At 40.5% G+C, this 25,916-nt stretch overlaps 1 protein-coding gene across 1 annotated transcript; it reads right to left on the bottom strand.

The window, feature by feature from the left end:
* Positions 1–10,803: 10,803 nt before the first annotated feature.
* Positions 10,804–24,864, bottom strand: trhra (thyrotropin-releasing hormone receptor a). The gene is made up of 2 exons (XM_033639736.2): positions 23,631–24,864; positions 10,804–15,742 (listed from the first exon to the last, which is right to left on the bottom strand). Exons 1-2 carry the CDS (start codon positions 24,435–24,437, stop codon positions 15,302–15,304), a joined length of 1,248 nt encoding a protein of 415 aa, XP_033495627.1. The 5' UTR covers positions 24,438–24,864; the 3' UTR covers positions 10,804–15,301.
* Positions 24,865–25,916: the final 1,052 nt, after the last annotated feature.

Here is a 25,916-nt window from a genome sequence, read left to right as displayed (position 1 = left end):
GCAGCCTCTTGAACTTTGCATCTAAGGCAGATGCTCCATGATGGACCTGCTGTACATCCCCATATCACTATTCAACCTCCCTGACCATGTCATCCTCTGACATCCTAAAATTCTCCAACAATTTAGCATATACAGTGGGCTGAGCTTCCTCACACATGATGGTGGTCACACTTTTCACTGGTCACAGTAGCTTTGCCAAGTCTTAAGCTGCAGTGCTCACTTAGGCTTAAGTCTTAAGCTCACTTTCGTTGAGTGTATGCATGCCATTCAACATTTCAAACAAACTGTTACAGCATGTGATCACGTCTTGCTTCAGTTTGTGTTCTGAAAGTCCAATCAATGTCTGCTTCTCTTTCACAGCTGTGGTCACTACTGTGCTGCAGTGGAAAAATGACACGACCAATCTCACTCTGCCCAGAAGACATGCTGCACCAGAACATATTAGTTTTTATTTTGGGTGGCCAAGTTTATGGTATGGCCGAAGCATCTAATGCTTGATGATAGATTAGCCTCTACTACAGCTATGGACATGTCGCTGGTGTTATCAGTCCCAAGTGCAGACTTTCTGTCACATATATTCCACTGCTCACATGCTTCTTTCAAAACAGATTTGCTCCTGTGTGTGCATCGTTCACAATACATATCTGCAGAACATAATTTTTCAGTTGCCAGTGGGTGTCAATATGATGACAAGTCACAGTTACATAGGCTTCTGTTGTACATGATGTCCATCCATCTGTAGGGATAGCGCCTCATGTTGCGTTCAATAACTCAGGTTTAACCGCATCTTTAACTTGACTGTACAACCTCAGTAAGCAAGTCTCACTCAGTGTTGTCTCGATCGGGCTACATATTTTGTCTCCAGAGTATGCAGTAGCTTGTTTTTCGACAACACTGAAAGACCTACCCTGGCGGTTAAGAGTATTTTATCTTCTAATGGCATTGTTTGTATAGCCTGGGCTTTGACCCATCATTTCTAAGAAAACTGAAAAATTTCCACACTGCTAATTCATTCCCAAGAGGGGAGAAAATATCCCCACCATCTTCTGGCGCTGGGATGCAATTTGGTAGGAGATGCGCTTGGACACATATGCACAGATATGCAATTCCAATGTCACAAATAAATTAACGTGTGGGAAGCCGTGTTTCGGGTCCACAATGTACACTGTGGTATGTCGAGGCTTCACACAGAAGTCTTCATGCATTTTGATGGACTCTTCAGCAGTCTCCTATGCTTTGAGCAGCAGGGCTGTGTAAATTTCCTCTCTTACATTAACAAACAGACTCTGGACATCAGACAGCATAGCATCATCTGCCTCAATCTACCAAATGGCAACTGCAATTGGTTTCAGTAGCTTCAGGCTGCATACCACTCTCCCCCAAAAGACATCATCCAGCAAGATCCTCTTGATGGGGCTGTCAGTGTCTGCAGACTGTGATATGTTTATTTCCTGCAGAGACTCTATCCCCTCCTGGAGACTGTCGAACGTAATGACAACATTAACCTCATAGAGTTTTGCAGGGTAGCTTCAGCATGGTGCTCTTGTTTTTTCATTTTTGCTTGGTAAGGTAAATTAGGCTTCCTAGAGCGGAGTCCTCATCTTTCCTTTTGTCATCCTCAGGCCAGCAGCCTTTTAAGGGTGATAAGCTTCAATCCCACTAATATGGCAAACTTCTTTTAAAACCTGTCTAAAGTACTGGACTGCCACTGCTACCAAGCAACAGATGTGTGGAATGTAGATTAGACCAGCACAGTCACTGTCCAAGTGCCTGACCAAATAATTGCCAGCCAACGAAGGAAGCAGGTTGAAGCAACCACATCTGCAGAAAGAGAGAGATTTATCACTTTGGCATTAGAGGTCAACACTCAACAGCATACCACCTCACTTGGTGTTTCCATGCGAGACTAACCACAACCAATTTGTTTGTGATGGACCCAGACCACATTGGTTCATGCAGTTGGTCAGGGTGGATGCAGGAGACTTCCTGACACTTCTCAACCACTTTGTAAATTACACCAGAGCATTCCCTGAATTAAAAATGTGTTTGCTTCCTGACAACCATGTCTCTCATCTCTTACTGGAAGGCATCAAGTATCACAGAGCCACCAGTGTGGTTTCTTAATAACTTTAAGAAACATTGCGCAGTAGTCCACCTTTCACCTTCTTTTCCCTTCTCTGTCTCAAACATATACAGCAAGCCGCTTCATCATCAGTGCTGCTGCGCTCAGGGTTTCAGTTATCCAGTTTTTGACAAGCAAAATCTGTTGAATCCGACATTCATTATCTCTCCAGTCATAATGTCAGATATAGGTAAAATATCTCCCTCTGAGAATATGAAGGCCTAACACCATGTGGGAACTGCCCATTGGTCCGACAGCCCATTGGTCCGACATCCCATTGTTCCGACCATATTAAACCCATTGTTCCGAAGTCCGTTCCGAAATCATCACGATGCCCTGTGGTTAAGGTCTGGTTAGGTTTAGGCACAAAAACCACTTGGTTAGGGTCAGGAAAAGATCATGGTGTGGGTTAAAATGAAAAAGAAAGTGGCAAACACATAAGCCGCCTCAAGCCTTTCCCAGCTGACCCAGAGCCGGTTGCGGCGCACCATCAAGGTAGAAATACGCCCGCCGGGAGCCATTCAGCACCGCGGACAGTCAGACCAATGGGCTGTCGGACCAATGACATGGACCCCACCATGTCCCTACAGCAAGCAAATGTCTTTACACACTCAATCCATTAAATATGCACTTCTGTTACATCATATAGACAAATCACATCAGCTGTTCATACAAGATCATACTTAAGATGTAACCAGTTAATAGATGGCTGAGTAGGCTGTTTGCTGTCTTCCTATGTTTGTAGCCTACTACTTAAATTGTTAAGGTTTTTCATATTGTGATAGTGACTGTAAATTACACAGGTTACATCATAACCAACAGCAGGTAGGTTGTCATTAGTGATGGTCATTCCCAGAAGTTTGCAGGTTGGGTTCTGGTGTTTGATTAACCCATATGGATGCGGGTCATGTAGGGTGGATTGGCTCTCATAATGTGCTGTGTTAGTGTGCCTTTTAAAAATCACTGACCTGTGAATCATGTAGCAGAGGAAAGTTTACCCACTAATTGCACTGCTTTTTGAATATCCGAATCTTATTTCTCACGGTGTCCTGAAAAAAAAAAAAACATACAAAAATATGAATAAATGTTAGTGCACCATCCATTATTTAACACTGCTTTGTATTATTTTTAATGTAGGCTGATGTTTTAAACAAGTGACTGAATGAAAAAGCCATTGATCAGTTCTCCTTAACTGATTCTTTCATGCCTATACAACTGACATTAATCATGAAGAGGTAAACCCTTACTGCTCCATTTATTTATTGATTATTTTAATGTCTTGGCCTGTATCCTAGACTACATTTGTCACTGTTAAGATAATGGGCCCTTATCACTACAGACATTTTGAGTTGGCGTAAGCACAGGTGTGACCATGAAAGAATAATTAACACTTGAGCTGTGAGGTAGAGCAGGTCCTCCACCAATCGGAAGATCAGAAGTTCGATCCCCAGCTCCTCTAGTCTGCATGTCTGCAAGTATCCTTGAGCAAGATACTGAACCCCAAATTGCTCCTGATGATGCTTCCATCGGTATTTGAGTGTGTATAAAACTGAGAAACAGGTGGCACCTTGTATGGTAGCCTCGGCCACCAGTGAATGGGTGAATGTGACTCGTAGTGTAAATGGCGCTTTGAGTGGTCGGATGACTAGATGGGCGCTATACAAATGCAGGTCCATTTACCAATTATAATTTTGCCAGCCATCATTTTGAAATCACACTTCTGTGTGTAACTACCTTTTGTGTTGTGCTGGGCCCAAGTGTGTTGCTGACAGCTGGAACAAATTATTGACTGACCACGGTCATCGAAAACTAGGCAGTCACTTCACTCCCCACTAGCGGCTTTTCTCCACCTCTCACTGAAAAATTGGCTTTTAATTTTTGGTTTGTGAACTTGAGTTGTCTTCTCATGTGTAGCCTATGTGTGCTGACATCAGCTGCTCTTTACACCTGCAGTGTAACACACATTATTGAAACAGTACCTCAGATCAAGCTATTTACCTTTGTGATGTTTCTTCTTGTTTTACAGCGGTTGATATCCAGCTTATTGGTGCAGTACCACCACCTTCTGCTCTGGAGTGTGGATCAGTATCCCAACAAAGAGCAAAAGTAACAATATGCAACATAAATTTCCGGACTGATTGGATCTGACTCATTTATCCAAAATAAGAATTTAAAAAAATGTTTGGTATTGGTATTTGTTCTTCACAATAAAAATATGGTTACTCTGGCACTGGCATCTCTGTGTAGTCAGAAAAGTTTTGCTTTTATCCTGGCCCTCCTGTAGCGTGGGCCCACATGTGATGGGCATGTGCACTGTGCAAGCAGAGGGTTGATTATTTAAAGGGATGTTGGCCAATTTTTTGTTTATTTGAATTGTGCGCTGCCAATTGCAGTTCACGGTTACAAGTCTTGGTCATACTTTTAACCAAAACATGCCATAAGACCCAGTGTTGCTTTTTATATGTACTTCCCCCCAAAATGATCAGTATTAAAAGGGTTTTTTATATTGTGCTAAATTTTTTAAAATTCCCTGTCTTGAGCTTCCTTTGGAAAATATCCCCAAATTTCCCAGCACTTTGCAACCCCAGTCTTGAGCTCTCTTAATGTAAATTACAATGTTGGAGCTCTAACTGCATTTTACTTCAGCTCTATGGTCTGTATACATATGTGTATTGTGTAATATGAATACAAATATTTTTTATTATTTATTTATTTTTCTTTAAATATCAAGGAGCATCTGTTTCTAGTCTGCAAATGAGAAGCGTGGTGAAGTAACTAACATTTCTTTGTGCATATATATCATAACATATTTATGGACACTGAAAAATTGAGAGGCAGTTTTACAGTGAAATGTGTGTACATGGAAATACCTCCAAGCACTCTGTCAGAAAAGGCTGGTGGTTAAACTTGTTCAGGGTGAAAACTAATAATAGATTTACTAACTAAAATGTATCAGTGATGATGGCTTAAATGACAACAGCCAAAAAGCTTCTTTTCTTAGTTAAAGTATTACTAGTTTGTGTAGGGTTGTTTTAGCTAGGACCATAGAATAGAAGGAGAGTAGAATGTACATTCCTGTTCAAATCAGGACAGCAGGATAGTCAGAACCGGCCATTTTTATGTGTACCGTTGCCATTGCAACCGATGCAGTGGGCTAACTACCATACATATTTCCTTTTAAACAAGCCAACTTAAGGCAAGTCGTGAATTCACGGAGGTGAGGTTTTGCAGCTGAGCAGTGGAGTAGTACGTTTTCAAGTAAGCGATCCATAACTGTTTAAATGTTACCATAACTGTTATTTCCCTGTTTATTTTATCGTCATTATGCATGTTAGTTGAAACATGTGGCCTAAACTGAAGCTGTAGCTCCCTCTCAAATACAAAAAGCAAGAAACTTCGATTGGTGTATGTTTGTGTTTTCCGTTTAATAAGGAAAACAGGTGTAAGAATAGGCCAAGTCAGGGTTCTCAAACTAGGGAGTGTGTAACACTTTACAGCCCCACTGAGTGTATTCACCATTTCCTTTTGTACTAGTCAAATGACGGCAAACAGTTCAGTGTCTGTTCTACTCTTATTCTATTTCTATGTGTAGGACACTTGTTGCTGTCTAGCTGGTATCCTGTTCTGCACAGTGATCTTCCATAATTTTCACCCCTGCTATCAAGTTGTAACTCAAGCTGTGACTGCTTTTAACTGTGTGCCAACAGCAATAAATAACAGTATTTGGATTCTTTTAAGGGTGTTTTGGGGAACATAAAAGCAGCTACTCAGGATCCCATGCAATAAGTTGTAGGTAAAAAGACTGAGCACAGAATAGTGGGCTGAATGTTGACTGGTATTTTCGCACCTGTATTGTCAATACTGAGCACTTTCTTCTTTAACACTTGTCTTATTGAGTTGGGACCGCTCAGCACAATAATAAACCCGTAACGAGGCTGGTTCTTTGTGCCTAAACCAAACCATTTACTTCAGAACAAAGCGTGCCTTACGGGACACAGAGCGCAGGTGAGATGATGAGCGGGCAGCTTGTTCAGAAACCTGATCAATGTCACTGTGGTTATTTCCTTTGTTTTTACACCTGCATGCAGAGACTCAATAAATCCAAAAGTAATGATTGTGTGCTGGTGCAAGATTTGGTGAAGTCAAGCATAAATGCTTTTTCTCAGCAAGGGATGCTTGTTGAAGCACAGAATGCTTCTTGCACAGCTCGCCAGTCTCAGCAGCTGGCTATATTTAAACAATAATTTCTAGGCAGCATTTCCGCCTTATTTGGCTTGGATTGTGTTGATGAATGCCTCTAGGGAATCAAACAATTATCATGAGACTGAGGTTGGGGGAAATGTCACATGTGTGCCTTCTCAGTTCTCCTCATATGTATGCTCTGACTTGGTTGACAACAGCTAGATTTGAAAAATATGGGAAAACCAATACTGATTCTTTTTTAGATTTACTGTACATTTCAAGATAAAGGCCACAGTTTATCAAGTGTGTTGCTCTCTACACCATAAAAATTGTAACACAGATTTACAGAATGAAAAGCCATTCATAGGGTTTAATACCCTCCCAATCCAAGACTAATTCTGTGGAATAAATCGCATGTAAATGAACTGTAGAGAAGGAATAAGAGCCATGATTCAACGTGAGAGTAAATGGTTGGTACTGGAAGGAGAAGTGTTCATCATCATCACAGCGATATTCTTTTCTCATGCAAATTTGTTGGCATTCCGCTGATGCTAGAGGCATCATTTCCCCTCTTGTTCCTCATTTTCAAAATGAGCATAAAAATGTACAGCACTCCAAATGTTAACAGGCCTGGAAGGCAGAGGCAAGCAAATAGATGAGGTTCATATAGTCAGGGCCGTTTCATTGGTGCAGCTGCCCACTGCTGAGGCTTTTTTTTCCTGATGTCTCATTCTCCTGGCCTCTTCAACCCTGCTCAGTGTCTCATTTTCAGTCTTTGGATGTCCACCTCTGCCAAATCAGTGTGCTTTCTGTGGCCATTAAATCTTTATAGGCACCACTGCCTTTCACAAGATAAACTGAATAGATTTGTTAAAATCTAGTCAGCAGACATACATGGTTTAATATTGTACCTCAACATGGCTTTATCCCATTTAGTGAAGTACTGTATAATCACAGCCTGTGTTTCATCAACCTTGAATAAGACACACAATAAACTGTGTCCAGTTTGCTAATATTTATACCTTCTGGAAAGTCTTGCTCAGCTGTTTCTCTCATGGATCAATAGTGTGTCCAGGTGGAGTACACTGCAAACCACGTCTGATGGATCTTATAAGGTCATACACAGAAGGTTGAGGATAAGTCTGTTGCTTGACGGCGAATACCTTTTCTGAATGGTAGCACCAATTACAGAGTGCAAGACATCTGAATCACCATAACTTAACAGCAAAGTGGAGATTTTAATCACCTCTGAGCTCTATGAATATGGAAGTGGGAAAAAGAATGAGAAAAGTTATAGATTAATTCTCACCTTTTGGAGCAAAATCAATTTAATTTTGATGGATATAAGGGAGCTATGCTCTGTCTCTCTTACGCCAGGGAAAGACAACCCAAAATTTTTGTCTTGTGATGGTTACTGTCAGATCAGGAGATCATACAGCCATAAGCTCTTGCCTTCACTTGGCTAAGAGACACAGCAGACTCACAGACTATATAGAAATAATGGGTGTGGCCACCATAACCTCTTCCACTGGTATGTGCACTTCTGCTTTGAAAGCTTGTGTTCGGCATTGTTGGCCCTTGCCATCTTGGATTTTTGAAACCAGAAGTGACCATCTTTGAATAAAGTGTGAAGCTGTGGAGGTCACCATCAACATGTCCATAGCTCTGGAGGTCGACAGAGTATCACTTGTGCAACCAGCCTCAAGTAGCCATTAGAGGAACTGCAGTTGTTAGCACTAGGTTTCCTTTTTTTAGCCCCAGAGGTTTACACATCAGACCCCAACTGATCATAGTTTGCATCATCATAGTCATTCTCAACTTCAGGAATTGCCCTCACTGTTCCACCTGACAGCACCAACAACATAATGGGTATCCGACTATCCGCACAGAGAGTTGAAAGGTTACCTAGCCCCACCTTATCCTGCAAGATCGAGCTGCATGGCAGAAGCTAGCAAGTTGTAAAGGCTAGCGGGTCTGGCATTGCAAAATGTGATTTGTAAGGAAAAAAAAAGCCTGTTCAAGGCATCACTACCCTTGGCCTTTGACACACCAGGTTTGCTAACAAGTTTGCCAGCCATGGCCAAATAACTTGCATATCAAGATCCTATTTTGTTGAGTATAAATTCTTATTTTAAGTTCTCAGGATGTTACCCCCTTATTCCCTAACTTCACATCTTGTTCCCTTGCACCTTGGTACATACTGTACTACTGCACTGTTGGTATGAAACAATAAGGGCACAGTCACACATTAGCAAATGCTGGCAATCGATCAATGCCTGCCAAGGCAATATTTATGCTAAATGTGGGCTGTGCCGCACGTGGACACAGAGTTGCTAATAAACGTAAAATATGATGCTATTGGTAAATTTTTGATTTTCTCCCATTAAATGCCTGTCTCCTAACTCACTGTCAGCCAGGCAGCATCTCTCATGTAGGGCAGTTTATATTTTTCATGGCCAATATCATAAAATATCAGCTGGTAAAACACAGCAACAATCAGTGTCTCCTCCACACATACTTCACTACTGATTGAGGCTGCGCCTTCGCCAATCAGAGTTCACTAAAGTTGAACTCCATGCGAAGCAAAGACATGAAATTTGCTTTGCCACCAGAAGCAAATGTCTTACTTGTCCCTCTGCTGCACTGAAAGGAAGCAAAAGGGAGGCAAATATTTGCAGGTGTTACTTTGCTCATGTGTGACTGTATACTGTATAAATTGAAAGGAATTACCTTGTACCCTGCAGTATGTTTTAAAGGGATATTTCGGTTTATTTCAATCTGTCTCCTATCGTCCTAAATTTGTTTCACAAAGACCGCCTCATATCGTTAGGATAAATGTCAGAGAACATATTGAAAACGACATGTAAACGCGTTGTCTTACCTTACCGGTGTGCTGCCATGTTTGTTTACCATCTAGCTCTGCTTTCCAAAGCGCGGCCAAAATATATCTCGAGAGCTCTAGATAAAGCCCAGCTGGATACTACTCCAGGTGAAGGTGTCTCGTCCTCGGTCACATCCAGACCTTGAAAATAAGGCTGCAAGGCTGGTCCCATTCCTTGCAACAGAGGCATTCCTCTTCTGTGCGCACTAGGGCACAGCATTCACAGGTACACCACCAATCTCCAGAGCTATGCAGCCTTGCAGCAACCATTCCTCCTCTCTCATCCTCTACCTGTTGTGCCTCTCTCTCTCTCCTCCTCCGTTCTTCAATTTCACGAAGCTCTTCATAAGTGTATTCTGGCTCAAATAAATAAGGGCGGCCATCAAACTCTGCAAAATCAAATTCCTCCTCCACAAAGTCAAAGTCTGGCAAAAAGTCAGCCATTATTAATCTTTCATAAAATAAATAAATGAACTTTTCAGGCTATTGTCCGGTTCTGCCTTCCAGCTGTTGCTGCTTGTTCAGGCACGCTATGAGATCGCTGCTTGTTCTCGCGATATTTCGGCTGCGCTTTGGAAAGCAGAGCTAGAGGGATAAACAAACATGGCAGCACACCGGTAAGGTAAGACAACACGTTTACATGTCATTTTCTACATGTTCTCTGACATGTATCCTAACGATATGAGGCGGTCTTTGTGGAAAAAAAGCTTGTTTAGTGGACTAACTTTGCACTTGAAGGTTGCCCGTTCACTTACGTTTTAACAGGTCTGACGCTACTAATGCGCCCCGACTGTATCTAGGCTAATGGCTAACATGCTAACTATTATTTTTATGTCACTAGTCACTTGAAACAAATTTAGGACAATAGGAGACAGGTTGAAATAAACGGAAATTTCCCTTTAAGCATTACCAGAACAACATCATTGTGTCTTGCTGAACAAATCTTTTGGCCACTTTGTTTGGAACACAAATCTTTGTACATATGAATTGAAAAACCACAGCCATAAATCTAAAAGTCATTTGTTTACTTTTGATGTGTGTGTGTGTGTGTGTGTGTGTGTGTGTGTGTGTGTGTGATTTACAGCTGGAGTGCAAACAGCTGATGAAATCTTACAGCAGTCGTCAATTAGTGCCTCTGCGTTCCAAGGACATTCTCTCCCAGCACATTAAGCTCCTTCCAGCTCCATAACATCTCACTGGTAATTACTGTAATATATACTCTACTGTTAGCATCATCGCTTTACCAAAATGAGAGGGGTGTGATGAGTCAGATATTACCTACAGCAGTGAAACATAAATTTTGCTCTGGTGTCATATTGTTTGTATTGAGAGTACAGTTGGCCTTTGATAGCTTCAGGGGAGATGAATTTGTGTCAAAGCAGGCCACCACATGCTGAGTGACTTCAAAACGAAGCCATCAACCCCTCTGATTGATGTCCTCAGGGTGGTCGTAGCTCATACAGGAGCTATCTGTGTCTGATTCATGGCGGTCTTGGATGAGACTGTTTCTTCAATAGCTGCTAGTAATAGATCAGTGGAGGCAGAGGTGCAGGGTGTTGAGGGAAAAACTGATACTCTTACAGTAGAAAGTAACAATAAAGCACCATGCACGAGGAGCTGCAGTTATCGTCTCTGTTTATTAAAGACAAAGAACAATACAAAATACGAAACAATCCATCAAACAGCAACGCAGAAAAAAAGCTTGAGACAGAAATGTGCACAAAGCATCACCTCAGATGAAAATACATCAGATTTTGTCATCTTTGTGTGTGTTTGCCTCACAAAAGCTCATGTTCATGCTGCAAACTGCACACTGTGCAGAACAGAAACACAACCTTATCACAACTGTTTGGTATTTTCCCCCCCAAAAAAATACGCTTCAACTGAGAACAAAGGGAGGGATTAATAAAAGTGCACGAATGAGAGGTACTTTACAATCTTCAAACTTTTTTCACTTTCTCACATATTCAAGTTTGGAGCTTATTAGCTTCCACTGACTGGTTTGAAATGACAGAAAACACACAGATGGAACAATGGATCAAAACAAGCTATTATTTTTTAAAAATGCACTTGCTGACACATTTGAAAACACGATATTGAATTAATTTCACATTGCACTGCACAATCAATTTCAAGCAACTTTACAGTATAGACCAAATAACCAGCCTGCTGCTCGCTAAGAAACAGCTCCCTCTCATTTAGTTTACTCAGTATTCATTCCCTCCGAGTGCTCTTCACTTTATACATATACACAGCTCAAACAAACAGCAGAAAATGCTTCTTTTAATAGCAGGGTGAGCTATATACATACTGTGGATTGCACCAACTCAAGTATGGCACTTTGTCGCAATCTATTTACACATTTCATCATTGCTCTGTGGGTTTTGCTGAGCAGATAAATCGCAGAAAAGTGCTGCACTCTGCAGTCTCAGGCAATATCAGTGAATTACTGCCACGACAGTTATCTGACCCTTTGACGAACAGCCCCTCTGTCTGCACATCAGGGTTGCACATTTCTTCCTCATTAGAATACACTGGCTACTGACCTTCACAGGCTTCTCACAGGCTCCACAGTGGCTGTCTTCACAGTGACCAAGCAACTATAAGCTTTGGTGTGTCTGTCACTTTTAATTCCCTGCAGAAATCATTCAGGTTTTAAACTGAAACTGCAGGTTTAAATGAGTGCCTGTAATATCTGTTCTTTTCTTTACTTGGAGCCTTTAAAAAGGTCGTGTGATTCTATTTCTGTGCTCTCTCTCTGGTGCCGGGATTAAAATTCACAGTGTTGTGCATTTGGATTCATTTGAGTGATATGGTTTCTGATGGGGAGGTCAATGAACCAAGAGGAGAGACTGTGAAGTCAAACCTGGATACCATGTTAATGTAAGTCTATGGCATCCAGATGGGGAATATAAACACATGAATCAGACTGCTTGATGACATACTTTTACCAAGTCCCAACACAGAAACAAAGACAGTATATCTCTAACCAGCCATATCCAATGAAAAATGTTTTAATTTACACATTACATTAGGGCTGTTACAGTTCATGTATTCGTACTAAAACATCTCCGTATGGGGGTCCTGTGCATGCAGAATACACAGTACTTAATGAGCATAATGCAACGCTAGCAACATACCGTAAAACTTCAGTTAAACGCCCAGTCCCTTTTACTAGCCCGGTGTGGCTTCACATTTTGACAAATAAAGGCCTGGCTCAATTAGGCACCTGGACTGGTTGCAGAGCAGTTCTTTTTTTTTCTTTTACAGATGTTCTTCGGATGTATAAACCAAGTTGTTTGCTACCTCAAATTATGTGTACATTCCTTGATTACCCTCTAAGTTATTCATATTCCTTTAGTCCATAGGGTCCTCAGGTCAAAAGGATCAAAAGGGTTTTTCATAAAAATGAATCCAAGTTGTGAGTTTTAACAGGATAAAGTGTTGTTGTGTCGGTGTGCCGGGTGCCGTAACTCTCTGATGTGTTGTCTGTTGGAGCTAGATCAAATTAATGATTCATAATTTATATATTATCTGAAGCCTAATTTTTAGACAAGTAACATTCATACTGATTTATATAAACAATTTGATTTTACTCCTGGTCTTTGCTGATTAAGTCTAGTGTGAGAGGAATTAAAGGCCTGTCCCATACAGACACCTGTTCCAAAGACAGACCTGTTGATTTCAGTGATTTAAGCAAATAATAGCCTGAGCTATTAATTCATGTTTTATGGTATGCTAAGGTTAGCACAACAAGCAGACTGGTGGGCAAGTCAGTCACACTATGGAGAGAGAAACTGAATCACTGAAGCTGGAAAACTGCCTGCGGGTTGCCAGTTAGCTACGACAGCAACGGAGAAAGTTGTGAGGTCAACAACAGTGTGTCGGCATTTCTCCACCATTGTAGGGTAACTTATGTGACGCACTTTTGACAGCGTCGCCAATTTGCCAATCACCAGTTCCAGTGCCTCTCAGTTTAAAGCATGTTGTGACCTGTTGCCTTTTGGGAAAGGTTGTTCTGTGTACATACAGTGTTTTGAATGTTCCTTATTTTTGCAATGAAAATAGTTTATCAAAGTTGCTAATAAACAAATGTTACCTCAATCGTCAGCAGGAAGATTGTGTCTGTCTGAAACTGTCTGTTCAAAATTAATGAGAAGAAACATATCCTTATGCATTTGGGGTTTTTTTTCTGCTCTACCAAACTCACACCTGACGTGAATCCTAAACCATGGTATGAACCGGACCGTGACCTATATACTGTTACACCCCTACATCATTTATTTAAGGTACATTACTAACTACTCAACAGCAAAAATTCACAGCGACCCGACTAATTTCACCTGTCTATCAAACTATTGAAAAACAAATCGACCCCCACTCTGTCAAAGTAACAGCGTTACTGGGATTGGTAATTTATAATGTATACTACCGAATTTGAAATTGTAATCCCTTACACAACTTGTTATCGAAAAAAACCCCAGTGGTCATATGGTAGCCTTTTACAAACTGAGATACGCACAGCAGGGTTAGCTGAGTTAGCTAAACACATCACATGCCACTGTTTTGGTATTAGAAGTTAGGCAGCCACTACCACAACAACCTTAAATGGTCAAGAGGTGCTGAGGAGAAACCAGCATTACTTTGGCTACTTGGTCCTGTTGGGCCCTACAGTAGGGGTGGACGATACCTTAAAACTTGGTTACGATCCAATACCATATAAAACAGGGATAGAATCACCAATATTGATACTGATTCAATACTTTATATTATTAAAAGTGTACTTTCATGCAGGGTAAAGCAGTGTGTCATGATTTATGAAGTGAATAATCAGTCTGCTAAAGTAACAACCAATGATGCTGAAGATTTGATTTGACTAAAATATTAATTTCACTTCTTTATACGTGGATATTCCTTTCCTGAGCTTCTCTGAAAGATTCTGTCAGTGAACTCTTTCTCTGTGTTGGAGGCAAGGATGCTGAGGCATTTTACCTTTTCCTCCTTTCTTTCTGGTGGCAGCTCCAAGTTCCCTTTCTCGTGTTTTGTTTTTTTTCTTCTTTCATCAAGCCATCACTGCAATTATGTTTTGGGTGAAACTAGTCAAGGTGCACGCTGCAGTGTGCTGCTGTCTGCGTGCACACAACACAAAAACAGTACATGCACTTGATGCATTCATGACAACAAAACATTGCTTGACAGTTTTTTTGTACTGATCCTCTTGATGCTATGATCGAGCTTCACAATTAAAACGTAAATTCAATTGAATCAATATTTTGATATTGGTCTGCCCACCCCTACCACAAAGTTAGTCCCAAACAGTGCTAGGCTAATGTCATTTTGAGTGTGACATGAAATAAACAGTATAGGTGATGCATACTGTCAAAGGGAAGATGGGAAATACAAGGAACTAATTTAAACCTGAAGCACTGTCAGTGGGTGGCGGCGTTTAATTACTGTCACCAGTAATTAACAAGTAGCGAGACTCTCAAGATAAAAACTCCCACAACAAACTGTAACATTACTAGTTTAATTGATGAATGTAACTGACGAAGATATAAGTTTCATGGCTGTAAACATTTCACACAGTGTAGGGATAGTCTGACATAATTGGTGACTTTATCTTTATTTTTATATAATGTATAAATATAAATAGATATTCTATCTGCAGCTTACACAGTTCTTGATCAATTTTCTTGTTCTGCATCCTGCTACATAATCTTAAGATCAACATACATATCTTGATAAATATTTCTATAAATATTGAGATAAAATATTTTCCCGCCATTAAGGGTTACATATTGTTGTACTGTATGTCAATTCAGTTTCAGTTTCCTGTGTCAATGTGTCAATAAACTGTGTTTCTTCAAGATTCATGAAAGCTCCCTGCACTTATTTTGTATAAAATGCTAAAAGTCAGCTCATCCTATTTGGCCTTTGGCAACTTGTCTTGTCAAATAAAATAAACATTTTTAAGAGAAAATACCTTGGTGAAATTAAATTAGAGATGTGAGGGTACTTTTCATTAAAACTTCTCTAAAATTTCCCATGGGTGACTGAATCCATACTGCAGCTGTCAGAGTCTCTGCTATCCTCTTTAGGTGGAAAGTATTTTATAGTCAGGCTTTGACATCACTCCCTGACAGACAAGGCTCTGCGAACGGCATCTTCTTGGCACTTGGCAGGATGCTGGCGGGTAGATACTGATCTGTCGGCGTGTTTAGTTCATCCATTTCTGTAGTGAAGTGGTCGGGACTTTCCCCGTTGGACGTCTCCTTGATGACACTGTAGGTTAGCGCCACACTGTAAGAAGCTGGTTTCTCCATACGCTGAGGGCCGCAGTGACACAATTTCTTAAAAGCAGCACGGAACTTCTGGGACATGGCGTTGTAGATGACTGGGTTGATGGCACTGTTTAGGTAGATGCAGAGACGGCAGAAGAGCAGGAACCAGGTGTCCAGGTAGGGCTTGTCCAGGAAGGAGTTGACCACCACTAAGGTCCGGTAGGGCATCCAAAGTAAGGCGAAGAGGATCACCACCACAGCCAGCATCTTTGTCACCTAACAAAATTCAATCATATGTTAAAAAATGCGACGGCAAAATGAGATCACAGAAAGACAGGCACATGGGGTCTATACAGTATGAGATTTGGAATTTCGTGGAGTTCTGTTTTGTTCAAGTGTCCCTGTAAGTTATACCCGAATGCTGACAGGTACACAGAATTCAGCTATCATTACATTTTTCATCTGTACTTTTGACATTTCAAAATGTTTTCTGGAAAAAAAGCCTGTTCTTGAATGTACAATCCTGATTTCCTAAAGATAAATCCTGTTTTGATACAATTTGTGGTCAGTATTTTTTCAGGAGTAGCATATCACATGTGGGATTCAATCTACCCATGCATTTATGTATTGGCTGCGCTGAGTACCATTTGTTCCTCTGCTACACAACAAGTCAATTCTGGGACTTGTGGTTTTAAACCAATCTGCACCAGATCCACTAGGACTGAATTCTTAAGGATTATAACTATGGGGTGTGTGATCCATCGTGCCCAAAGGACTCACCATACAATCAGCTATCAACAGGAAATGCTACATCTGTATCCTCTGTGGGATGCCTTCAAGTTCAACAAAATTCTCAGACCAATTCATATTATAGGCCCACAAAACAAACCGAGAAAAATGTAATCAAAGCAAAACTACAAATAAAAACCTCAATAATCTTTTTAACACTTAAAAATCGTCAGGGATAAAAATAAGGACTTTTTCAGACACATTTGTAAAGTCTTTTAAGTTTGTTGGTGTTTTACAAGTGTCATTGTAGAGTGGTAGAGACCTCCCAAAACTTCAGTTTCAAGAAATGAAGCTCTAGTAAATGCTCAGTCAGGAAGGCTACACCTGTCATGCTTAGGCCTGTAATTTATCTCTTGTACTTCATGCCATTTACTCCTTACACACATGCTAACTCCAGTCAAAAAAAGCTCACCAACACACCTTCTCTGTTAGCCTATCATGATTGTCGTACCAAAATATCTCTGGTTCTTTTTTTGCTTGTAGTTCTCTTATGCTGCAGTCGTGCGTACCTTTCACCTCCCTGTCATCACCTAATCTTCACAGATTCATCAGCCTCATCAGCCATCAGCCTCAGAGTCATCAGCTACCACCACCACCAGTGTCTGGACTTCAAAGGGAGATTTATTTTACTGCCGCTCAGATGACCCTCGATCACAAAATATATCCCTCTGGTGTCCAAGTGCCAAAGTCTGCTGTTAAATCTTATTTAGCTCAAATCATTTGTTAATCTGTACACCTACATTCTGTATCAAACTTCACATTCACCTGTCTCTCCTGATTGAAATTTTTTGTATATACAAACTACAGATATCATGTAAACCGGACATGGTCTACTATCAATATAATATATATCTCTGGGCTTTATTTCATTTTAATGTACACATTCACTGTTTAGCTGCTCTCATTTTAATTTTTTTTTTTGTCTGGTTCTGTTGTCAGACAACAGATTGAGCGTATGGTGGTTTGATTTTGGCTTGTGAATGTTAAATAACACTGTTTAAATTATGTTGTTCTTTGCATTCATTAAAAAACATCTTTTGTCATCAATTGGTATATTTACACACACACACACAAAATGGCAGGAAAACAGTGGCTGAACAGTTGGTGTGCATTTGTGAACATAATGCTAGGCTAGATGAAACAGAGGGATGACTGTAACTCTCAGCAGACCTCCAGCAGATGACATGATGCATAACGATGACATGATTGTCCTCTTACTCTCTAGGACATAGTAAAAAAGGGGGAAAAATAACCAGTTGTTACAAGGCTGTAGTAATGCTGATTTTGTCAGACAATCTCATAGAATTAGGAGTGCAGGAGTTATGGTTTTCCTGGTTAGCAGGTATCATTAGCATTCATCAGCCACAATCAAATCACATCAAAATGCAACGTATGAGATGATGGAAAGCAGGAGAGGATTGAGTGCATGTCTAACGAGCTGAGACTGTCGCACTGCTGCTGACTGTCAACACAAGGGTTTTTTTTGCTGAACAAAAGACAAACAAGGAAAGATTTAGCAATTTTCCCACTGATTTGGTGTTTCAGTGTCAGGGGAGTCGTAGTTGGGCGGAAAGTGGGACTAATTACCAAGGGCCCAAATTGGAGGGAGTCCCAAAAGCCTAGAATGTAAAGTTTGGTTTTGATTGCATTTTTTAACAAGTGTCATGACTAAATTAAAATTGGCTGAATAAATCAGTCGAAAGACTAAACTTATAAAACCCTCTCACCCCTAAAGGCACAAAATGGTTAAGTCCACCCCTGCACTGCTGGAGCACCAATGTACACTGTCATGTCTTTCCCCAGGAGAGAGAAATTGGAAAGAAATGAAAAAAGAGAAGAACCAAAGTAAAGGAAAAGCAAATAGACATGGATCTAGAGAGGAAGGACAGGGGGCCCACAGAGACTACTTATGCATATACGGTCCAGACTTTGGTGCTACATCCCTGTTCACTGTGGTCCAAGATCTTTCCCATAAGGGCATGAAAACCCATAGCGTTACAGCCTTTGCACACCAAGTCCATATTTTTCGTCCAAAAATGTTGCACGTTTACACACCTACACCGAAATATTTGTCCGTCATTGAAATTTTTCGAACAGGTTTGATTTTCTGCAATTTTTCACATCTGTCAAAAGCCTTTGAAGAATATGTGTGACCAAGAAGCAGTAAATAAAATGTGGTGTAACCTGCAGGACACACACATCTGCAACAAGAAGGAGGAACAGAGCAGAAGTGGACCACAGACCAGCAAGAAAGAGAAATGGAAATACATGGAAGCAAGGTCCTTCTTGAAATCTTTCATGATAAATAAAAGGTGATGTTAACCTATCCAGAAATGCATAACATAAGTGAAAATGCTTACAGCTGAGTACAATTGTTATAGGCACACTCAATCATTTCATAACTCAGGTAGCTGCGGTGCCAAAAGCAAGATGCGGGTAAAGAGTGCCAACAGCCTAGGGAGGTAACTCCAGTGGAGAGAAGCAACCGCTGATTATTGCAACACCCCAATAGCCCAATAAATGTTCCATTTAGCTGAAAGACTATTTGTCCGACAGTCCATTACCTAGAAAGCCATTGCTTCGAAGGCCCATTGCTCCAAAAATACACAAACAAAGAGATCATCAGACCTTCCCAGGTGTCCTTTTTTTCCTACTATGGCGAAAATAAGGCCCTCTGTGCTCTGCCTCTGATTGGCTAGCACTCGTTGTCTTCGTTGATTGGCTTGGCTAGGCTTAGGCAAAAGGAGACTGGTTAGGGTTAGAGTAAGAATATTAGAGTTAGCCCATCATCCAACTGATTACTTACTTACAACAGGGAAAGTGTGTATTTTCAGAGCAATGGGCCTTTAGAGCCACAGGTGTTTGTTTTCAAGGTAACAGGCTGTCAGACAAATAGGCTCTTAGTCAAATGGAACATTTTTTGGACTATTGGGGTTATATCATCAATCAATAACATGGCCTCATCAAGGGACCAAATGTGTCTTTCAAATATGCCTCATATTTCAAATTTTTCACAACAAATAGAACTTTTAGGGAATGCTACTGCCCAAATGCCAATAGCATCTGAGTTCTGTGGTCATTTCCCAGAATGACCAAACTCAGAAAAACAACCCAAAGAGAGGCAATACAGTGATGCTGTAGCTGTGATTTCAAACACAAATGTTTCTTTGCATTTCACATTGTAGCTCTTTGTCATATTTTTAGAATAATATTTATTTTGGTGTTGAGTTTGTGTTCTTGTTGGATGGTTTGCTGTCTCACATTTCTTTGTGTTTTCTATTAACAGACCAAATTAATCCCACAAATTTGTCAGTTCTTTGTTGTAAATAATATGACCATAAGCAGATCAATGTATAGCATGATTTTTTTCTCCAAGTACTGTTGCCTTTTTTCCCCAACAAATGACGCTCTAGAAAAATGCTTCTCAGGCTGCAAGTTTTCTTTCTCACCCTGCCATTCACTCCTTGTACTCATGCTCACCCACTACCACTAGGTGTCATTGTTTGGGTCTGTCAATTGAGTCATCAATTGCTCCTCATTTTAAATATGGCTCTTTCTTCACCATAGTTCTTTCTTGCTGCAGTCGTGCACACCCACCACCTCCCAGTTACCACCTAGTCTTTACAGATTCATCAGCCTAAGCAGTCAGCAGCCTCAGAGTCATCAGCCACCACCACCACCACCAGTGTCTCGACTCCATGGGGGGATTCATCCTGCTGCCGCTCAGATGTCCCTTATCTTTACTTCATTTTTCTGTCTCTCCTGATTGAAATTTACTTACCGGCTTACAAAGAGTTTTTGTGTGGAGTTACCATACCAAAATATCCATACCTTACACAGAATTTTCTTTAAGATTATAGTAAATCTATTACATCTTAATTCATATAAATGGGATGCTCTGGTAGGTAGGTGCACTAAAATCATGTGCAAATTTTTTTTTCTTTCAGAAGAGAGCAGTATTAAAACATCATTACTTAATGATTTATGCAATTACAGCCTCATAGACATTTATGTAGGAAAACAGCAAAAGTTTTGTCAGTTGAGCGATTCATCCAACCTGTAGGTTTACTACTTGCAATGACACCATGTGTTAGAGGGACATGCGACAAACCAAGCTGTTCCTTGGAAACCCCTTTAAACAACTCTGCTGCAGATCTCATAAAACATTCATTATTTATTCAGATGCTGTTAATTCATTTTCAACAAGGAAGACTGATCTGTGTGCGCAACTTAACAAAGCCTGGCTTTTTTAATATAATTACCAGATGATAATACTGATGTGAAACTCGTATGTAATTAAATCGTATCCATATTTATGTTGTGTCGTCTCTGCTGCAGTCAGGTGAGGATAATTGGATTGGATAGAGGCACCGCCAGTGTCATCAGCAAGCAAAATACCTAATCTTGGATTCTCATTACTTCTTGACCTTTAGGTAATTCAGTAAGGTACATAGTAGATGGCATGAATGCGGTTAATGCTGACCACCAGAAACACATGATCGTGTGTCAAAGACAAAACACAAGCCTTACAGGTGGAGAAAAAGACAAAAGCCTATTTGTGTTGGGGTTAACTGATTAGACTATCCAACAGAGCATGGAGCCCCTCAGGGTACCACACCCCCTGTTATTCCAGGGCGGCTTCTTCCCGTGATCTGATAAACAAACATCTAGCTCTGCTATCTACCTGTGTCTGGCACCCAGTGTCTGAACCTCTGAAGCATTCTGTTTTATTTTGAATAAACTAGGAACTATTTTCAGGGTGTTATATGTTTTTTACAGAAAGAAGATGATGTCAAAGGAGGATGAAAAACGTGACAAGCTAGAGTGCTTTATCAAATTTTTTTTTAAAAAAAGTGTTTTTCTCAAGCATGCACAAAAACACACGTGGACACTAAGCAAGGTAATTCAAGAAGTGGCTGCATCATGAGCTCTTATAAAGACAGCATCCATCGATAACAAACAAACCTTGATACTAAAAAAATACCTGTTGATTCATCACTTTTGTCAGTTTTCCGTTTGCCGCTTCATGAATTTGTGCTGCAGAGTTTTGAAAAAGGTGGATCAGCTCTGTTCCACTGAAAAAGAGTGGCAAATTGAGTTCTAGGTGCACTTGAAAATACACTCATGAAAGTAAATGAGTGCTGGCAGCACAATGATGCACTGTATATAAAGTGAGTAAGTAGGGGAGCTTGGGTTCAGTTATAACATTTTCAACAACAACAAAAAAAAGGATAGCAAACAATTTTTAATAGAAAGTGCACATTTTGATCAATTATTGCTGGGTCCTCTTTAACAGCTCGTAAAACATTTCACATTATTGTATTACCTTGATACTTAATGACTTTATGAGAATTGCTTACAAACATGATTTTAACCTGATGACTTTTTTTTCAAAAGACCACTTCAGATCTTCTGTTTGCTATGATTGGGTCAGAAGCTCCAGCAGGACTAATTATAATGGATTTTCATACAGGGCAGGGAGATTTGTCGGTATTATATCAATATTGTAATATCATAAGTGTTGTCTTTCCTGGTTTTAAAGGCTGCATTACAGTAAAGGGGTGTTATTTTCTGAACTTGCGTGACTGTTTTAGCTGTTCCTTTCCCCTTTATCTACTTACGCATTATATCCACATCACTGATGATTACTTATCAAAAATCTCATTGTATAAATATTTTGTGAAAGCATCAGTAGTCAACTCTACAATATCCTTGTAATATTTATATTGAGGTATTTGCTCAAAAACATTATTATATTTGATTGTCTTCATTTGGCCCAGCCCCATTTTCATATACTCTACTCTGGAGCAGCACAACCTTCCCTATTAAGTCTATTAAAGGGATAGTTCAATTTTTTTTAAGTGTGTTGCATGAGGTGCTTATCAATTGTTTGTGTATTACATTCTGTCAGTCAGCATGCCCTCAGTGTGGAGAAGCAGACTGGAGTCTGACACAAAAGCTAAGGAATGTACTTCTGTGGGGCTCAGCAACATAATGTATTTTAGCCAGGTAAGACCACATTTTTCGTTAGAATGATTAATCAACCAATCAAAGAAATAATTGACAGATTAGTCGACTATGAACATAATCGTTATTTGCAGCCCTATCAGATAGCCTCTACTGACAGAGATGCCGTTAATGGTTTAAGATCCCGATCTATGCTTTCTTCAAAGCCACCAGACTCCATTGACAAAAAATATATTTTAGCTTGCTGAACGCAGGAGCTGCTGCTCTACTGCTGCTTTGATCTGTTAAATAGTTTGTGTTATTGTGTGACTTTGGTGAATGTGAACTAACCCTTTTAAATGCCAAAGTCCCACAATAACATGAACAAAATAACTGTCTGAGGCAGTGACAGACCAGCAGCTCCTGTATTCAGCAATGTAAAATCACTGTTTTTCTCAATAGGGTCTGGCTTTTTTGAAGACAGCGATTTAGCGGCTTCATTTTCTCAGTGGAAATTAATGGTAAAGCCATAAAAATATTCTAAATATAGTATACACTTAAACTGATATTGATTTTGTTTTAGGTGAGACTTTTAGGTGGCTAATACATTTTGTTGCTGACCCCTCCACAGCAGTAGATTGCTTAGCTTCCATGTCAGACTCCAGCCTGCTTCTTCAAAATGGGGGTGTGCCAACTGGCATTTACTGTATGTGATATACTGTCTAAGGGTAAGTATCCCTTACAACCCCACTTAAAAAAATCTGAACTATCACTTTAAGATTTCTGCTATTGTAGCTTTATAATAATGTGCAGAAACATGAAATATTTCCTTAGCCTATTTGCTGTTATAATAATGTTTTGTGCTCCTTTATATCATTTTTCGTCACCTTCATCTAATATGCAAACTTTGTGGCTTGTGTTACCACCCCACTGCTTGCATTGGATTTAATGAGGAAAAGAAAAAGGGGAACAAGATTGACTTTGAAAGTGTTTTTTATGCATATCAGTGGAGCCTGTTGGACACAAAACAGTGAGGAAGTACACATATCAACAACACCCAAGGGTTACTGTTGGTAATGCCTTGTAGAATCAATATGGTATTAAATGTGTCCTTGTGTGTGGGATCAGCTGTAGGACCTGCAGTCACTGCATTATTCCACATGTCTCAGTAATCACATTATGTCCTCAGTAACTAGATCACAATTTGTTGGTAAATTAATTTTCCAATACATTGTGTTGGTCTCTGATGTCATCTTTAGAACATCTGAGCATATGGAGGTTGAATGACATCACTCAAACTTGTTTCTGATTGGAGGAAATTGGACTGACCTGAAGTCCAGCTGAACCATTATCCCTCGCTCACACACAGCACAAATACAAACACCATCATTACGCAGTGATAAGGTTAATGAACAAATAGTGTCCCCACCTGTCTGCGGGAGGCAGCCGTGGTGCTGCTGGAGGAGCAGGTGCTGAACATCCTCCCACCCTGACTCGCCTCCTTCTTCCACTTCTTGGTGCTGTCCTTTGGGTCTGAAGGCAGCGGGTTCAGGAAAAGTATCCGGGCGATCAGTCCGTACAGAACTGTGGCCAGCATGAGAGGCAGCACGTAAAACACCGCGAAATCTGTGAAGTAAATGGGCAGGTAGTAACTCCTGGACACCTTGTAGGCGCAGCTGAGCAGCACCACGTTGTTATACACCAACTTTTGCGTGTCTGACAGAAAGAGCCACATGACGCAGTAGACGGAGGTGAGCGCCCACACCAGCATGATGATTTTCTTCGCCCTGGATAAAGTGCACAGGAATTGCGCTTTGATGGGGTGGCAGATGGCGATGTAGCGCTCCACGGTGAAGGCGGTGATGGAGCAGGAGGACGCGTTTATCCCCAGATACTGAAAATAAGTGATCCCCAGGCAGCCCGCGTAACCGTACACCCACTGTCCGTGCAGTGCGTCGGTGATGTTGGGCAGCCCGGCGGCCGTCAGGACCATCAGGTCAGCCGCAGCCAGACTCACCAGGTAACAGTTGGTGGGAGTCCGCATGTGTTTGGTGGTCAGAACCACCAGTATCACCATCACATTCCCCACAATCCCCAACCCGCATATAAGGGACACCAAAAGCACGCTGACCACTTTGTATTCAACTGTGTAGTCAGTCCAAACACCCAGGGTTTGATTGCCCTGCACCGACGTGTCATTCTCCACAGTCACGTTATTCATGGTGAGGTTTTCCATAATGGGGAGGCTGTGGCTCTGTGCGCTTTAAAGAAAATTACACCAGGCGTTCAAAAAGATCACAAGAATTCATTGCAACAACCTGCGGGGCCCAGGTGCACCAGAAGTCCAACGACCAGAAACCCTCCAAAAACCCTCCAAAAACTTCATTTCGTCCACATATACACATATACTCTTCTCCACCAAAGCCAGTTTTTCTGATAGTGCACAGCCATCAAACGAAACTCCAATACACTGTCCATACACACACAATTAAAAGAAAAGCAGACTAAACCTGAATTGTTGGTTGAAGTTTTCAGAGAGGGGAGAGGTGTTGCAGGCAGCTCCGCGCCCAGCTGCTCCTGTCTCACTGCTCACACAGTCATGACTGAGAGCTTCCTGCAGAGCCTCTCTGCTTCTGAGAGCTTCACACACACAGCTCACAGTGAGGTCACTGGCTCCCACTGGAAACACTAAGTTTTCTCCTCTGATGCAGGAGCTGAAGGAGCTTAAATGGCTGTTAGGAATGCATGTGTCAACAATTATAATAAACAGATAATGAATGCTGGCTAACACTTCAATTGAATTCAGTTCAATTCAGTTCAATTAATTCAATTAAATTCAGTTCAGTTCAATTCAATGGAACTTTATTTATCCCGAAGGAAATTATTGTGCCAGAGAATGCTTCAAATTAAAGTAACACTAAGTACAATAACCACAATTTTAACAGTTCACAACCAGTACCAACTTTCCCCGCGTCAGGGTCACTCACTGGGCTCAGTTTTAGAACAACAGAGTATTAAATATCTGGCAAAACATACAAATGTACAAGATGCTGTTTTTTAAGAGTGCAATAAGTACAAGAGTTATTAAAAATGAACTAAAGTGGTAGGGAAAACAGACGGTTCCAGATAATCAGTGTTGTATTGGATATGATAACAATGAGAAGTAGTAGCCTATTGCACATGACCGAGACAATGATATTGCACTACACTGACAAGTGAACATGATATTGACAAACAATATTGCACGATGTTCTGAAAAATATTGCACAAGATATTGAAAAATAGTGATGTACATCATATATAGGCTAGTAATAGTTCACCTAACGTATGAGCTCATTTATGATTACATGAATAAATCATTATGATGTATACATGCAATCATTCGAAGATGGGTTTTAAAGTGTATATACATTTCTTCAAAACTTTTATTACATGTAACTACAACTATATTTTGTCATTGAGCAGATAGAGAAGTAATAGTTGACAAATACAAAAAACTGTCAAAAATGTCCTTGTATGTGTTTGCGACGACATTACAGTGTTGATTTATACACTAACTATGAATGAATTATAAATGGGGGTGAAAAAAGTGTTACCAGTTAAATTGAACTGTTAATAAAGAGGGTCAAATCAGTAAAAGGGTAGCACATCATCAGTATTTCAGTGTACACTCTTGCAGAGGAAAAAGGCATAATTACACAACTTAATTTTCTGC

Source organism: Epinephelus lanceolatus, chromosome 10 (genome assembly GCF_041903045.1).
Source record: "Epinephelus lanceolatus isolate andai-2023 chromosome 10, ASM4190304v1, whole genome shotgun sequence".
Classification (NCBI taxonomy): domain Eukaryota; kingdom Metazoa; phylum Chordata; class Actinopteri; order Perciformes; family Serranidae; genus Epinephelus; species Epinephelus lanceolatus.
Note: the sequence above shows the minus strand (reverse complement) of the source record. Positions and strands in the feature narration are given on the sequence as shown.

Bases quoted from the DNA above. Each gene is read 5' to 3' on its own strand.
- trhra (XM_033639736.2), bottom strand. From the start codon at position 24,437: ATGGAAAACCTCACCATGAATAACGTGACTGTGGAGAATGACACGTCG. The intron at 15,743-23,630 runs GTGGGGACACTA...GAATTTTGTTAG, and splicing joins CGGCTGCCTCCCGCAGACAG to GTGACAAAGATGCTGGCTGT.